General features: G+C 31.3%; 2 protein-coding genes across 2 annotated transcripts; both read left to right on the top strand.

Annotated features, from left to right (window-relative positions):
• The first annotated feature begins 4,950 nt into the window (after positions 1 to 4,950).
• Positions 4,951 to 9,804, top strand: LOC134283156 (uncharacterized). Its single transcript, XM_062765613.1, has 4 exons — positions 4,951 to 5,020; positions 8,957 to 9,142; positions 9,347 to 9,544; positions 9,636 to 9,804. The coding sequence occupies exons 1-4, from the start codon at positions 4,951 to 4,953 to the stop codon at positions 9,776 to 9,778; spliced, it is 597 nt and encodes a 198-aa protein (XP_062621597.1). The 3' UTR covers positions 9,779 to 9,804.
• A 1,632-nt stretch (positions 9,805 to 11,436) lies between these two features.
• On the top strand, positions 11,437 to 17,592 carry LOC134283155 (receptor-type tyrosine-protein phosphatase alpha-like). The gene is given in 12 exon segments (XM_062765612.1): positions 11,437 to 11,446; positions 11,609 to 11,717; positions 12,092 to 12,332; positions 12,863 to 12,950; positions 13,101 to 13,177; positions 13,302 to 13,338; positions 13,960 to 14,060; positions 14,303 to 14,422; positions 15,010 to 15,075; positions 15,077 to 15,159; positions 17,108 to 17,243; positions 17,509 to 17,592. Coding segments are annotated over 12 exon segments (1,152 nt in total).
• Positions 17,593 to 17,829: the final 237 nt, after the last annotated feature.

The following is a 17,829-nucleotide window of genomic DNA, read 5'->3' as shown; positions in this document are numbered from 1 at the left end:
AAAATAATAAACAGTGTTGGTAGATCTGTGTCATGTTTCTAAATTTGTGTTTTAGTCATGATATCTAGATATTATTGGAAATGGGGATACAATAATGTATATAATATATAAACTTTCTCAAATGACTAAAATTTGGAAAATTATTATGGTAAAAATTTAAGTAGGTCCTTTTTATCAACATTTTTCATAGGAAATGCATTGAGAATTGATTTGACAAAATTTAATAAGGAAGGGTGGTTTAGTGGGTTAAGGAGGAAAGACACACCAATTTTTTATTTTATAGATCTCTGAGTCAACCTTTTTAAACAATGGTTTCATCATCGAAAGGCCGACATTAGCTCTAAATTATTTTATATTATTTTTTTGTATTTTTTCAAAGAAAATGAAAAAAAATATTTACATACAAATTAGATGTTTTCTTGTAAAAATTTTGCTGTAAATGAATGCATCACATAAATACCTAATTAAATATGTAAAGAAAAGCTGTACAGATATTGAAAATTTTTAAATAAAAAATATTTATGAAAATAAAACATAATTTGTGAATATTTTTTAAACTTGTGGTTAAAATCTTCTTAAAACCAACCACAACTGGGGTGGACATGTTCATTAATCGTATTTATAAAAGAAATTGAAACAAAATAGGCAGATTTTAGAGAAATAATTTTTTTTTAATTTTGGCCAATCTCAATGAAAATTAAACCGATCCCAACCATAATTGCACAATTAATGGAAATAAAGAACGTTTCCATAAGAACACTAGTCTGAATGGGTGTAATAAGGGTTGAAACATTATTGAACTTAACAATAAAAGAGATTTCTTCATTGTAAATACATGAAGAGTCAATAAATTAGCATTTTATTCATTTTGTGTTAATTTTGATCGGGATCAGTTTAATTTTGATCGGGTTAGGTCCAAATATTAAAAAAATTAATTTCTCTAAAATTTCTCAATTTCGTTTCAATTTCTTTTTAAAATATGATTGACAAACATGTTGTCCTCAGTGGTGACTAGTTTAATGGTGTTTTAAACCATAGGTTAAAAAAAATATTTACAAATAATGTGTTTTATTTTCATAAATAATTTTTTTATTAAAAAATTAAAAAGTCTAACCAGTCTTTCTTCACATATTTTATTAGATATTCATATGATGCATTCATTTACAACAAACTTTTTATTCGAAAACAACTTATTTGGATATAAATAATTTTTTTCATTTTCTTTGAAAAAATACTAAAAAATTCATATAAAATAATTAAGAGCTAATATCGACCTTTCAATGCTGAAACCATTGTTTAGAAAGGATGACTCAAAGATCTATAAAATAAAAAAGATGGTGTGGCATTCCGCCTTAAATGTACCAGAATATAACATGTTTATTATCATCACACCTGTTCAAGAGTTCTTGAAAAAATCTAAAAAAAAAAAAAAAAGCCAGGAACCTTGCCAATGTCCTTATTTTGCGACACAAGAGCAAACGATGATCCATTAGCCAAAGAACACATATTCGTTTATTCATTGTTCTTTAAGCGATTACTATTATAAGAAGGAAAGAGTGTGTTAATGAAGATTTTCAAATGCAGTATTGAAGAATTTATCATTAATTTGTATTAGTATCAATAACAAAATGAGTATTTTTAAAAGATAATCACATATTTTGCATTATATTTACCCATAGAAATTGACATTTAGGCCTTGTTTAGAAGATAAAAACAATTTGATATTTTCAAGGGTTTTTCCAGTTTAAATGAGACAATTTACTTAAAGGTTGGCCTTTAGAACCCGTTTCTCGTGATCAATTAAAAGGGGATGCCTACTTCTCATAGGCATCAGAGATAAGTTACATTTCTCCAAGAAAGAGAGGCAAGTTGTTTCATACAACAATTCATCCTTAGCTTGACAGATTGCTTAAGAGATTTTGTTAAATAAAATGTCGTGAAAACTTAAAACATTGTTATGATTGTGTATTATGAGGGTTTATCAATGACATATTATTAATTATCAATTTTTTTCTATATAATTGTTCTATGTATTATCGGTCTTCTTTGAAACCTGTATTTTAGAATAATTGATTTCATTTTATGTTTAGAAAGGGCATTTTTGCACATGGCAACAATATCTTATTCTTCACATCTCTTACCTGTCTCAAGATATCAATGTCATTTACTCACACTTGTTATCACCTTTATTGTTAGATCTTAGGATTGTGTTCTTTGAATTTGTTTCGCTTAGCTCTACACAATTTTAGTGCTTAAGGGGTCCCGACCCTCTGCTATAAATTTCATAAAATCTAAAATTTCTAATTTTGATTTTCATGAACAACAATAACATTAGAGCCACAGGAAAATAGTTTGAAGTATGAAGCGCTGCTTGTTTTTACAGAAATGATTTTTATGTCAGATCATGATATGAAGAAAGAGTAGGCCTTTCAATTAATTTTTCAAGTTGCACATATGGTAAAAAACATTGCATAGATAGATTTTTAAGTACATGAAATTATCAAAAAAGATAATAACTTATGCATACATTTAATTACATTATTAAAAAGTTTAAATATTTATAATTGACTTTTCCGATGTTGTGTTTTAAGGATAGGTAACTCAGGTGTGAAAAATGACCAACTTAGTGCCAATTTATGAGTTATCGTTTATAGGAATGACTTATAGGCTGCTTCTGAATTGGTATTGTTATGTACACAAAAGGGTTCCTTACATTGTTTTGTACACAAAAGTGTTGACCGTGAGAAAGAGAATGCCTTCACTCTACCTGAAATAACAGGGTCAAATGAATAGGGAACAAACTATATTCAATATTTTTAACTCTCTTTGACGATTATTATGAAGAAGAAAATTTAATGTCATGTTTTTGTGTGCGCGCTTTTTCGCTTCCTATATAAATTTATATATTTTTACAAGTAAATGCAGCAATTGATCATCTTACTTGTGTTACGAAGCACGAAGGGGAACGACCGAGTATAAAAATTTAATTAGGTTAGAACTAAGAAGGAGGGTAGATTTCACTTTTTATTTTAATCAAAACTTTTAATATGTAGTGAAATGGTGTCCGCAACTATACAGTAAATAAGTTTAACATTGGTACTAAATTTTAAAACCACTGGATTCTACTGAAAGCAAAGAAACACTTGGGAAATGCTAAAACTGCCTTGCGTGTAAACAGTTAGATACCCCGAGCCTGCTCTCAACATGTTTCAGCAGTGGGTTATCGTTCATAAAACCGACCCCTAGCGGCAGTTGAAAGGCCTAGAAAGAGGGTGTTGCAGAGACTCGCGATTATTCCTTATATATCGAGAAGGACATTTAAATACCCTCGTTATGTCTAAATATAGATACAACTACGTAGAGGGCTATGTTTACGGCGGGTATTTCCTGCTTGATACAACAAAACAGTTTCGTAATTTTGCACGAAAGAGGTTGGAACAACAAAAAGCACAATGGCTAAAACAGCTTTTGAAAGATATACTGCAGACATCGTGCGAAAATATTTTTCATGAAATACAACTGTGTCCCATAATCACACTGTTGGTGCCTTATCCTAGACATTTTATTTGTTTCGAGTCAAATCTTGGCTACTAACTAGGAGACCAAAATTGCAATAACTACAGTATATAAAAAACTTATTATTTAAACAATACAGTAACTATATTTTCCAAGACAAAACTAAATAAAGCATTAGTTTTAAGTCACAGCATATCAAGGAAAACAATTTAAGCCTGCATTTCTATTATATCGATTAGTTATTAACTTCTTGACATCCCCCTCCCTCTCTTTCAAAATATATATAATTTCTGCACTACCATTACATATGAAAAAAATGCAAAAATGATCCATACCAGGATTCGAACCCATTCTCTGGTAAAAGTACTAGTTGGAATACCACCAGCATATCCACTAGACCATTTCGGACACGATGATTTTCTAGTGTTATTTAAAAGTACACATTTTGCATTTCCTTTGGAGAATAATTTTTATTTAATTTTTGTGTTTTTCAAAAATGTGCCTCTTTGAAACAAAAATCGGAAATGGCTGTTTTGAAGAAAATTCCTGCCTCTTTGTGTATACATCAAAATTATTCTGTTTCAATAGGCACTTTTTCAGAACAATGGGGATTCCCTATTTAAAAAAACGGAAAATCTGATATATTTTGCCGAATTACTAACTTTCACATCATTTAAGGCAAATTGGAAGTCAATACACACCTTCCAAATATTGTTTCTCGTTGTGCTTTATATATTAATGCATTTGAAAAAAAAATTAATATGAGTTTCTGCAACATAAAAATTCTTCTAGTAATCTGCTACACATTTAGGGAAACTAACAAAAGAACTGCAACACCCTCTTCCAACACAGAAAATAGAAAGAGTAACTACATATATTTATTATCAAAACGTTAAATTTAGAATATGAGGTGAATATGAAAATAATACTTAGTATCATACCTATTAAAATCATGTCAGAAAACATCATCAAGCGATGCTTTCTAAGTCAGAAAATTACAATGTTATATGTGGTTGTAAGAAAAAAAAAATACATCTGTGAGGAGGAGTAATTTTTCCGTTATCTTTCCTCTAAATATTTCTTCATGCGAAAAAAAATGTCAAAATAATAAAAATTCTGTATATAGTACTTTAAACATTAAACCATTTTTAAATGGTCCTTATAAAGATACAACTTATTCAATTTATAAAGCTTTTGAAGTTGGATTGAAAAATAAAACAATTAGGAAGAAATTGATTGAAGAAATAGAAAGTTGCAGTAAGTTTCCATCATATGTTAGATTTCATCAAATTGACTACTCAGAAGTCTTAATTAGGACTCTCTGAAAACAAAAACTATGAGTAGTATTCATATTTTGTACTTTGAAGGATATATGTCTTATCAGAGGGTCGGCACCTCTTAAATTCATGTCAAACATGCAGATTCCCCCTGATAATGCAACTTTCTATCCTAATTTTTAATTGGCTGGACAGTACAAAAGTAGCAGAGTTGTCAGAGAGCAGATGTGAGTGAGTTTGTATGTGAGTCAATCTAAGATGATTCTTTGTAAATTCAGTACGTTCCATCTACCACATTTATTCTAAATTGTATTTGTGAAAATATGTTTTGGACTTACATGCAAGATACTTATGTCAACATGCAACTTATTTATGTCAACATGCAAGATAATTATGTTTACATGCAAGATATGTAAGTTGATATGCAAGTTGTTATCTTGCATGTTGACATAAATAAGTTGCATGTGAACATAAATATCCTACATGTCCACATAATATCTTGCATGTTAACATAAGTATCTTGCATGTCTACATAATTAACTCGCATGTTGACATAAATATCTTGCATGTGTACATAATTACCTCGCATGTTGACATAAATGTCTTGCATGTCAACATAATTATCTCGCATTCTAACATAAGTACGTCGCATCTTCTCATAATTATGTTGCATCTTGCATCTACGATGACAGATACGGGCGTCAGAACGGGATTTTACCCATAATTAAATCAGATTCCCTTAAAAGATTTGTAACTTGCATGTCAACATAATTATCTTGCATGTTCACATAATTTTCTTGCATGTTAACATAATTTTCTTGCATGTTAACATAATTTATCTTGCATGTAGGGGGCAGAAATATGCCACCATAATTAAATTTACCCATATTTAAATTATATTTTCTCATAAAATTTGTAACTTGCATGTTGACAAAATTTTCTTGCATGTTGACATAATATGTTGCATGTCTACATAATTATGTCGAATGTTAACATAATTTATCTTCCATGTAGGGGGCAGAAATATGCCACCATAAGAATTCCTCTGGACATTGATTAATTGTGCAACATATACACTTACATAAAATGTTTTTGGTCAAACAACTTCAAAGGATACTGGTCGCCCGCGTGGCGCAGTGGTTAGAGCGTCTGCTCTAGAGTCGCGAAGTAAAGAGTCAATCCTTACGTCGCGGGTTTGAATCCCACTGCGGGACGTGGAGACCGGTCCTTCGGATGAGACCGTATAAACCGAGGCCCCGTGTCGCAGTAGGTCCTGGCACGAAAAAGATCCCTCCCTGCTCAATGGCCCGGAGTGCCGAGTATAGGACAAATTTGCAGCTCTCCACCGGCAAATGGTGGCGTCTCCATATGAGTGAAAAATTCTCGAGAGGGACGTTAAACAATATACAGTCAATAAATCAATCAAAGGATACTGATATAAATATCAGTTTCTTGAATACCGTGTCTTCTTAACATGGTAATTAAAAATTATTTTCAAAATAGAGAGAACACTAATAAATATATAAGATAAATTTTCCTCATTGATAGGAAATCGTTTTGAATCCTACTTGTCCTTTCAAACTAACTAATGTAAAAATATTTACAGTTTTCATCCTGAAATATATCAATTTTTATGCTCGCTGATTTGAATACATAACTTGTTATCTAGTTTACTTTTAGTTATCCTTTAATTTGTTTTGATTTTTATGCTGCAATTTAGTCAACGGAAACTTTTACGTACGTACCACCATAGAAGTAGGAAATTTTAGGTATTAAACGTCTAGACATTAATAATCCTCAAGCTAAGAATTTTATTTACTTTTTTATGTAATAGTTTAATATTCATGGTTTGATTTATTTAACGCTTATTTTTCAGTTCTTTTCTTTTTCTTGTTTGTGCAGTTTGTCCCGTGATCGAGTTAAAATTTAGCAGTTAGCCGACGAAATACACAGGAGACAGCTGGATCGTAAATAATAGATATAGACCATCAAACTTTTCATTAAATCAATTTTAGAATGAGTTCATATTTAAAAGTGCCTCCCATAAACGGTATTTTATTCAACTTATTTTTTTTCATAAAGAGGCACTGCTAATTTTGACTCAGTTTTCTTAAATATATGTTTCATATATTGTAAAATTAAGAATGAACTTTATAAGCATTTACCTAATGATTCTTTGTGTTGTACTACATTCGTATAATAGCTTGGGGTCTGACGACGCATTGCTTAAACACCTGTTTAGTAGCTCATGAAAGTATAAGGCAAATCAATATATAGATATTATTTCATAATGATCTTGCAGTTTTTAAGTTGTAGTCAAAATATTTTAATCATATATAAAGCAAACCAGATTTAGATACTGGTCATGATACTGATTCACAATTGAATAATATGGAAAATTTCTTCCTCTGCTATATTTTGCACACAAATACATAGGTACTCTTAATTCTTTATGAAGAAACTTGTTTAAGAAACAATTATTTGGTGACAACCTCTTGGAAAATTTTTGTATCAACGAAATCACGTTGTCTGACTTTAATTTATAAGGAACATTAACACTGATAAATTCATTACACTGCCTCCCTTTCTGTATAGCTTTCTTGAAATAATGCAGGACACATGAGAAAAGAAAATAGATGTAGTGTAGGATATATGCAGTCATTATCTTCCGTAAAAAGTATTTATTCGAACATAGATGAGGCAGTTTCTGTACAGAGTTCGTTGTTACAACATCTGCAGGTACGGAAACACTGAGAGTTGATAGAAATACTTTTAACTGATAGAACTGTTTTGTGTTTATCCTCATGTGTAGAAATATTTATATGATGTCATCAGTATTAAAGGTGTACAATCCCTGGGTATACTTGTGTGCATCTTTATTTTTATTTGATAATTTCACTAAAGGTACGTACATGTATTTACTCTTTCTAATTTTTGTAATTATACAAACGAATGACATAGAAATCTTAAGAGTTGAACAGGTTTGTCGTGCAAATGAATCATGAAAATACATAAGTTACGAGGGGTTATCAAAAACTTCGTGGACTGAGGCTATAAAATTAGTACTATGCAGTCTGTGCTTTCAAAATTTATATGGAACATAAAACAACAAAATATAAAGAAATGTTGAAAATCTTAGCCTGATACGTTCATTATTTTCCAAATTATTATAAAATGAAAAAGCCAATATATGATCACCCGGCGCTGTCGTCGTTTATTTTCATGACGTCCTATAACGTCATTGTTTTTTCATTGTCCGCTTCTTCTACCTCATACACTTTCTTGATGAGAAACCCTGGAGCTGAGTAAGGACTTAAACCCGCCTTGTTTATATGACTTTACAATGTCATGAACAGTGGCCTTCAATGAATATAATATTCCAAATGGATTAATACATTGGGAGAGATCCGCGCTTGATTGTGCCGGCATATTTTGCTTTTGGGAGGTCAATATCTACAACGCATGATCAACGTCATTTTTGACGTGATTGATTTTTCACTCCTTGACTGCACATCGACATTAACTGTGTATCCCTTTTCTCTCTAAATCTATTTTTACATTAAAAGACAAGTACTCTGGGTGCACTTTATTTCGCTGTAGCCAGTTTCAACATATTTCAGGTCTATATCAGTTTTTTCAGGGGCAGAACTTTATAGAATGTTGGAATTGGAAACCCCTCCCCCTTTTAACGTCATTTTTAGGGCCTCTTTTGTTTGGACATTCCGTGTAAAATTTGCGATAAAATTTCATAGAACTTTCAGAATGAAGTTAAAATTTCGTATTTTATGGAACAACTGTGTCCAGACACATACCTGTTTTAATGGAATTTTTGGATGTCAAATGACCATATCAAAAGAGTTTTTCCTCAGTTACACATAGGTCGCAAAAACGTCGTGTTCGAGGTTGCGCCGCTTGGACATACCATTGCTTACAAAAACATCACTAATTTTTTGAAAAATAAAATTTATGATTTATGGTTTATTCTTTAGATAGAAAAGATGATGCTTACTAGATATATTAAAATTCATTGATGTGCTTAAAGCGGTTTTAATTTTATGACGCTAGTCCATGAACTTTTTTGATAACCCCTCGTATATTTATGTTTATAAAATTGGGCATATGACAGTAAATGGTATTTGTTATGTTTTGGGATTGTTTGAAAGGTAATACCCAGGATGTAAGATGCGATGCTAAACAGTCTTCTAAAAACGGATCGTCTTCTGCACATTTCGCTTGTGATGACTACATGGAAACATTTTCCCTTACCGGAAATGACGTAAAGCAGAACTGGTCAATGACCCTTGATAGAGATTATTCAATCTTCTGGATATTCCTAAGCATTAGCTGTGGTAGTTTAAATACTAATATATTATGGACTAAAAATGATCTGTGTTAAACGTATTCTATCCCTAAATCAAAGTTTGATTTCAAGTCAATATGATAAATAATAATTAACCCACAGACTATCTTTTCTTTCCTTTAACTTTATATATGTTTGGTATCTGAGTGAAAAAAAAGTTTCAATTACACTTTTCATTTTCATTTTTTTACAGGACTATACGACATCCACATACAGAAAGACACCCATAAACCCCGAAGTTGTTCCCAAATTGAAAGAACGTGCAATACAACCACCCAAAGTGAAACTGTAACTTGCAACCTCGATAACTATGGACCTACTGAAGGAAACAAAATTATTATTTCAAAACTAGATCATGGCGCCCTGCAAATTGATGAAATAAAACCAAGAAGTATGAATTATTATCCAATGTTTCATTCCTGTGTTATACCTGGTAAATAGCGAGGGTAAATTGGAAGGAATTCATTCTTTCTTTCAATTAGAATTTGAATCTTGGAATATCCCGCAAAAGAACCATTCTGGTGGCGATGAAGGCAAAAAGATTTTAGACGGTGATGTAGACACTTACTTTGTAATTGAAGCACGGGACAATGCAACATGGTATATGATGCTGAACAATAGTTAGGAAATCAAATGGATACTTCTTATTAGAGGAGGTGTATTATTTTGACTAAAATCCATCCCGTTTGAAAAAAAATAAAAATATTAACGAATACTTTGGTAAGACTTTATTATTATTTTAGAATGCTTTGGTATCTTTATTATCATTTTGTGTCTTAATTCACTTAGGCAAATACGAAGTGCACGTATCTAAAACTCTGTGAAATCTTAATACGTCGGCCCTTTGCAAAAAACTGAAGCTTAGTAATCCAGCAACGAAGCACCGCATTATAGTAGAGTGTAATAAAGAAGTGAAAGGGAACTCTATTGTAATTAGAAGAATCGACCAAGGACCATTGAGGCTGTTTGAAGTGCATCCTATAGGTATTGTAAACCAACTTTTATTTGCAAAAACTTTATTTCGCGATTTACCTAGTTTGCTACGATTAATTTTCTTGATCAAGCCTTATTTGACCCTTCTGTTTATAGACACATACACTTTAAGGACCGCTTTGCGGCGAGAAATATTCGAGAATACGAGGCTCTCGCCAAACCTCCCGAAAATTTCTTGCACACGAATAAAAGTTGGTTTACATCAATTATTTGTAATTCTCAAAATAATGAATAGTATATGTGACTGTTTCAACCAGCAACTAAATTTTCTTTATTGCTGGAATCGTCGAACATATATTTGAGGATTGTATTTTATGTTAGAAATGCAATGATTCAAATTATGATCATCCGCAATTTTTTTCTGACTGGCACACAATTTTATCCATTTCTTTTTGCTTTTGCAATGCCTTTTAGTTTTATAAATGAATTGTAGTTTGTCCTGCAAATCACTATGGAATAAACTGTGCTAAATGCAGAAAGGCGTGTGTTTCCTGCGACCCTATATATGGGGTATGCAACCAATGCAACGGAGCTTTGTATGGGGATTTTTGTCAATATCGATGTCCATCAATATGCCCTAAGAAGAGATGTGACAAACAAACCGGAAGCTGTCGTATTTGTGGAGAACGTTACAATGGAAATGGCTTCGAATATAAAATCTCTACTAATTGTAAATATTACTTTTTTAAATCAAATCTTAAATCAATAATGATCAGTCATATTTATTGTTGCAGATATTGATCATAACAAAGTCTAATTGTTGGTAGATTATGTTTTACAAACACAGGTAGTTTATAACATTTAAAGATAAATTAAATCGTACACTTTGTTCCGTGCAGATATAAAAACTGAAGTAGTCACCACCACTACTGATCCGCAGTGGAATAAGACAAGAGGTGCAGTGATGGATATTTTTAAAGGTATACACATTCTATATTGATGTTTCTAAAAATGCAGGATAAAATGGGAAATTTTGAAAACTCTGGGTTTCTTCATATTTAAATTATATGTTACACTTGTTTGAATGTTTTATGTTTATCCTCATGTGGAGAAATATTTATATGATGCCATCAGTATTAAAGGTCTACACTCCCTTGGTGTACTTATGTGCATGTTTATTTAGATCAATTAGGAACTATATTTGTAAAAGATCATAACAGATCATTAAAAGAACTTGTTTTTCAAATTTGGAAATTCTGCAACCATCTGGGGCAAAAACCTCTTTTGATCTCAACCTTACTTTTTCCAAAGGAATTGATAGCGGAAAAGTGAGACTGGGATCATAAGTGCATGAGCTCGAGTAAGTCTTAGGGCCCCCAGGTTTGACCCTAAAAATGCAAGCTTCGAATATAAAATATTGTTACATCATGAATCATATGTTGCTTTCGTGCACCAATGTCAGACCATCAGACTTTGGATTCTTACATGTATATAATAACCTGTAAGTGGAGTTTCTTTTCAGAAAATACAGATGATAAAAAAGACCAAGAAGAATTCCCAATACTACTAGTGACTCTGAGTGGCACGGTTGTTTTATTACTACTGGTTGTCGCTATTCTCTTTGTACTAAGGTATCACAAAAGTTGTATTATTAATGCAAAAATAATAATCAATACAACATATTTACAACTGATGATATTAAGATTTGCTAAATATGCCATTCGGTTTAAAATTCACTTGTTGCCTCATGTTTTACCAGAACTTATCAGATATTCCCTCATAAAGATCAATTTATTTTTCATTCACCTTACTATATAAAATTGTAATATACCTAATTTTTACTCGGGAAAATAAATAAAATTAATATATCAATATTAATACATCTTTTATGTAAATAATCATATCTTTTATGTCAATTTTTAACAATCATGAAATATTAAGATATCATATAAGAAAATAAATCTGAAAATCAATTTCAGGGTGAAAATTGTTTTTGATTAAATAGGTGGAATAATCTAAGGTCAAAAACAAAAAGGAAAAGTCAAATTCCTGATAATCTTCAGAGACCAGTGTCGAGAAATGAGTCGGATCTAGAGGAGATTCCTCAAAACGAGGCTGATTACGTAGAAGATGAAGTTATTGTCGTTGAGTACAGTAATCTGACGTCACAGAGGGTTTCAATAGAGCAGTTTATCAAAGAGTTGCCCGAGAGCAAACGCAATGGTACACTAGAAAAAGAGTTTGATGTATGTGGCAATTATTATCAGTCTTATTAGTACTTCTGTCCTTTAAGTCTGTAATTTATAAATTTTATCAAGAAGAATTTAATAGGCCAATATAAATTTTAAATGTTTAAAAAATGAGGTAGCTACACCAATCTCTCATACAGTTTCTTGCCAACATCAATTTAAGTATATGGCAGGAAAATCTAATTGTTATGTTTTAGAGACTTTCTCAAATAACCATTACATTTATTGAAGGATCCCTTGGGTTAATGCTTTTTTAGCATTTTAGCAGATATTACACATTCATTTATTGCGTTATTGCTCAAACTGCAACATGTATATTATCTAATACTATACTTAAAATTGATTGAAGAAATATAAAAATCTTAAGTCTAGAGTGTAGCCATGGGACAGGGGAAAAGCGCAGAAAAATCTAGCTTTATTACTATATGGGATTGACAATTATGTTTGTTTGAAACATGGAATCAATATTAAGTTTAATAAAATGTTATAAGTATTTTTTTAAAATATAAATATTTTTTTAATCAAAGGACCTTCCATGTGGATTGCTTGAATCCTATTCAAACGCACTTAAGATTTCAAACAGGGGCGGTAGCAGATACAAAAGCATTTATCCCTGTAAGTTAAAGTCTTTGAACTTTACTTCAGATTTAACAAAGTTTCTTTGCGCAAATAAGTAAACATGGTAAATTATACATTTGCATAAAATAAATGGTCTGCATGGACCAATTCAATTAAAAAAAATGTAATCTTATTTCCTTTTTTCAGATGATTATAATCGCGTGAAGTTAATCAGAACAGAAGATGATACAGATGATGATTTTGTAAATGCTTCATACATTCATGTCAGTATAAAATAAATTGTTTTAATATATTTCCGGGTCACATTTCTATCTTGTCATTTTCCCACGGAAGTACTAGTTATTTCGACCCCTGTTGCTATATATAATATATTTACTTTTGATTTAGGGTTTCGCAAAAGAACGTGCTTATATAGCCGCACAAGGTCAACTGACATGTTTATTTTTGAAAACAGAGTTTCATATTCTCAAAGTTAAAATATTGCTAATACTACAGCGAATTTTGAAAAAGTATTAAAATAATCTATTTTAGACATAATTTTAATAGCTTCCTGTTTGACAGACAATTTTTCTTAAAATATTGGCAACTGCTAATTCATTCAATTACGTATACGTGTTAATTTTCAAAATATTTACATTCACTGAATATTTACTCCTCTATTTCTTAAGAAAAGCAATTGCGTTAATCAGTGCATGAACAAAACTAGACATATTACCTGTACAGATTTCTTGATCAGTGACTGTTCCATCAATGAAAAGTATTAAGTCGTACATATATGTATCAATAAAACAAGAATTAGTCTTTTTAATCCTTCCTTGTTTGATTTTTTAAACAGATATAAAAATAAAAAATAAAATGTTTTTTTTTTTGATTGTTAGTACGGGAATGAACGTCGCAGCTATTGCAGAAAAAAATTACATAACCTGCTTACGTGGGTTATGTATTTTTTCTGCGATAGCTGCGACATTCCTTCCCATACTAAAAACCAAAGAAAGAATTTTATTTCTTAAATCTAAATGACTCATCAATTATTTTAATGCAACAGGTCCTTTCACTTCTAAAACATAAGAGGATTTCTGGTCGGTAATATGGCAGAATGACTCCACAAGAATCGTAATGCTGACCAATCTGTACGAAGGAGATAAGGTCCCTGATAATTACTATACATAGCTGATACAGTGAATAATAAGTCCTCTCATCATAATAATAAGAAAAAAAGACTAAATGTGTATATAATATATTATTTTTTTAGTAATTAGTAACTTCCTATTAGACATGAAGACAACGATGCTCATATAAATGTTAATTCTTTGATATATGAATGGTATTTAACATCAAGACCTTTGAGAGTGATTATTATGCGGTTTGCATTTAAACCCTCTTTTAAGATGAAGTGTCTGAAGTACTGGCCTGATACAGAACTGGACATTGGACCTTACACCATTAATCTGGACACGGTGGATGTGTATGACAACTGCATCTTGCGCTATTTGATTGTCTATTATCAGGTGAACTGCATGTTAACAATATCGTCTTATATCATTCAAAAGTCTAAGAAAATTGAGGTATATATTTTATCTATAATAGCTCCACATTATTGACTTATTTTGCGTATATCGGGGGGGGGGGGGGGGGGGGGGGGGGGGTTATGTCTGCATACACATTTGCAACGAGAAAAATGGTATTTTATTTGAAAGAAGGGGATGATTTGAATTTCTGGGAAAAAATTGAAGGAATAAAGGTGGTTTGAGGTTTTTTTTAAGTATATTCATATAATGAAAATATTATCATGTATATCAACAAAGTCCTTGTTATAAACTTGAAAATTAAAATTATAAAGTTTGAGTTCATCTGTTTCTTTTGAGTGACTAAGTACACAATGGTATCAAACATCTACTTCCGATTGGAATATAATTTGTGGTATACAAAGTCTAAAATTAAAATTAATTGTTTAATAATTTGAAAGTCCGTGTTTGTCATGCTCCTTCTTTGTATTGTTTAATGGACTTCTGAACTTGAATATTGTTTGTTATATCTATATCATTTCACACTGCAGCTCTGCTTTTTACCCCAATGTTCCCCTTTAATTGGTTAGGAAGAAGAAAAAAGAGTGACACAGTTTCATTTCACTACGTGGCCTGACAACTCCGTTCCAGATCTAGGATCTGACGTCACTCATCTGCATCCGAAATTTAGTTAGGAATGGTATGACGTCATTTGACGGTCCAATTGTTGTTCACTGCAGGTAAATACATGGAAATATATATTATAAAAGGTGGATATTTAACGATGATCAATATAAGTTATCCAGTAAAGATCGTATAGAAACCATGATGAAGAGGAAAATTTGTATAAATACCGAAAGTGAAATCCGGTTCGTAAAAGGAGCAATAAAGACGACTTGTCGACCAGACAAGTGAGCGCTCAATTGGGATCAAATTAATACATTTAAGTTAGTATAGTATAAAATCTTTAACTTAATAATTGGTATGAAATATATCAGTGAAGATGATGTAATATAATGTAATTGTAAAGAAAAGCGTAAGTTTTCGAAATAATGTTTTTCATTAGTAAATCAAAAGAAATGGTACCATCAACTTCACTTATATATTATATTTATTTGTCTCTGATTTAAAAGAACATTGCTCTCAGAACATGTTCTTTAGTTTCGATATTGAAACAGTTTAGAGACATATTCACCTTGTGCAATTGATTATTGAATGTTTATATAAGCGTTGTCTAGTTTGTTGTCTATATTTGATCATTAATGATGGTTAGAAATTAGTGATAATTTGTATAATGGGCGAAACCGTTATGGAATTATCCCACTTTCAGCTGTCATAAATGAAAAGGCATACCAAACAAAATAGATTATGATTTTCATATTTTTGTTAAAAGAGAAAGTAAAACAAAAACTAAAAGAGAAAGTAAAACAAAAACAAAATTTCCAGACAAATATAGGAATGAAATACATGTACCTGATGCATCTTACGTAATTTTCATTTGATTCTACACTTCATAAGTCATCGTCTATACAGCGTAAATGAGCAACATATATGCTATGTTTTCCAAAATTTATTAAGAAATAAGGTATCATTTTTTGAGTTTTATTGAGATGTAAAACGGGTTTGTCACGTGATCAAATCCCATAAAGCCGGAAGGGCTTTATGAAAGATTTGATCATGTGCCAACCCGTTTTACATCTCAATAAAACTCAAAAAATGATACCTTATTACTTATATTTACATTTGTGACTTATTCATACTTTATATTTGCCTGATTGTTACTTTTAACGTGTGAAATGCGTTAATTTTTCAAACCCAACGGCATGTATGTAAACCACTAAACGCGCGTCGACCCTTTATGACGTCACAGAGAAATTACGTCGAACGTTTATTCAAACGCACATCTATGACCTCTTGACCCCATACTTGTATTTATACAGTTATAAAAACGCTTGCCTTCAGTAGTGTTATATAATCGAAAACATTTGCAAATGTAAATATTACAGATTAAACTTAAACAAATCAATATTTATACCTAATGATGACAGTTTCCCGATGCATGATAAGAATGATCACTCCTCCATGGCACCTGATCCCACCTCTGATGTTTCAGAGGTCCGTGTTTGCTCTGGCCCAATTTTGTATTATTTTATGGACTTTGATATTGAATACCCTTCGTTATCTCCATATCCTTCTCCATCTATTATTCGGTATTTGATTATTCAAAATATCGAATAGGAGCTAGAATTTGTGAAAAAAATCTAGGAAGTTTTTAGTAGCAATTGTTTTCATTCATTTCATCGCTTTGTGCATTTTATTCAGTTTGGTGTATTTGTATATACATGCTAAAAGGCTGTATTCAGCTGCTTGACACTCATACTTATCATATAAAGGAGTGATCACGCGATCGAGAATTAAATTGTTACACAGTATAAGGAAATAAACATATTTACATATTTATTTCAAATATTTAAAAAATTGGGAAAATTTAAATATTTTATTTGATTTGTTCAAAATATACAAATTTCTATATAATTATTTTGCTCCCAAATATGGCACTATTAATTAAATCATAAATTTAATTAAAGTATAATTTGCACTATTTTTACAACTGTAAGTATGTTGTCATATGAAATCTGTTAATAAATCAAGAGTCTTACTGAAAATGACACGCCCTTTTTATTACAGTGCATGGATTGGTAGAACAGGGATATTTATCGCCCTTGATTATCTCCTGGAAGAGGGCGCTGCTGAGCAGACGATTGACGTCAAAGGATACGTAGTTTCTCTTCGATATCAACGTGGGAAATCTTTACAGACTTGTGTAAGCTATTTCAATCTAATTCATTGTAATCTATAAAGTACCCGGAAAAGGTGTCAATCTTGACTATATTTCCTTGTTCTAATTTTTATACGTTTTCATTTCTAATGTGGTTAACTTCATTTATTGTAAATTTTGTCGGACTTCCTGCTTTGTTACCAGCGATTTATCATTAAAATAGGTTTTGGAACTTTTTGTTCTGTGATATATAATTGAAAATATTCTATTGAATTGTCTATTTGCTCTCATTTTTTACAATACCTTTCAGGAGCAGTACATCTTCTTGCAAGACTCACTGATGGAAGGGTTAACAAATAACAGTGCTCGTAGGAGCGTTTTGTCTGTAATTTAAACTTGTAATTAAAACTGTTTGGACTGTCTACTGTTTATTGTGTTTGTTTGTTTGTTGTTCAACGTTAATCCTGATATTTTTTGCACTGATGTGGAGATTCCATCACTTTCGGTTGAAGATTGCTAATTTATTCCCATAGTTGACAATCAGGCCTATTGACCGTTCACGGTAGCCTAGTGGTAGAGCGCACGCTTCGTGATCGGGAGGCCCGGGTTCGATTCTCGTTCGCGGCGCCGC

Source organism: Saccostrea cucullata, unplaced genomic scaffold (assembly GCF_032062105.1).
Source record: "Saccostrea cucullata isolate Sc308-1 unplaced genomic scaffold, CSIRO_AGI_Scuc_v1 ctg3961, whole genome shotgun sequence".
In the NCBI taxonomy this organism is placed as follows: domain Eukaryota; kingdom Metazoa; phylum Mollusca; class Bivalvia; order Ostreida; family Ostreidae; genus Saccostrea; species Saccostrea cuccullata.
The sequence above is the reverse complement of the archived record's forward strand: the minus strand, read 5'-3'. Positions and strand labels throughout refer to the sequence as shown.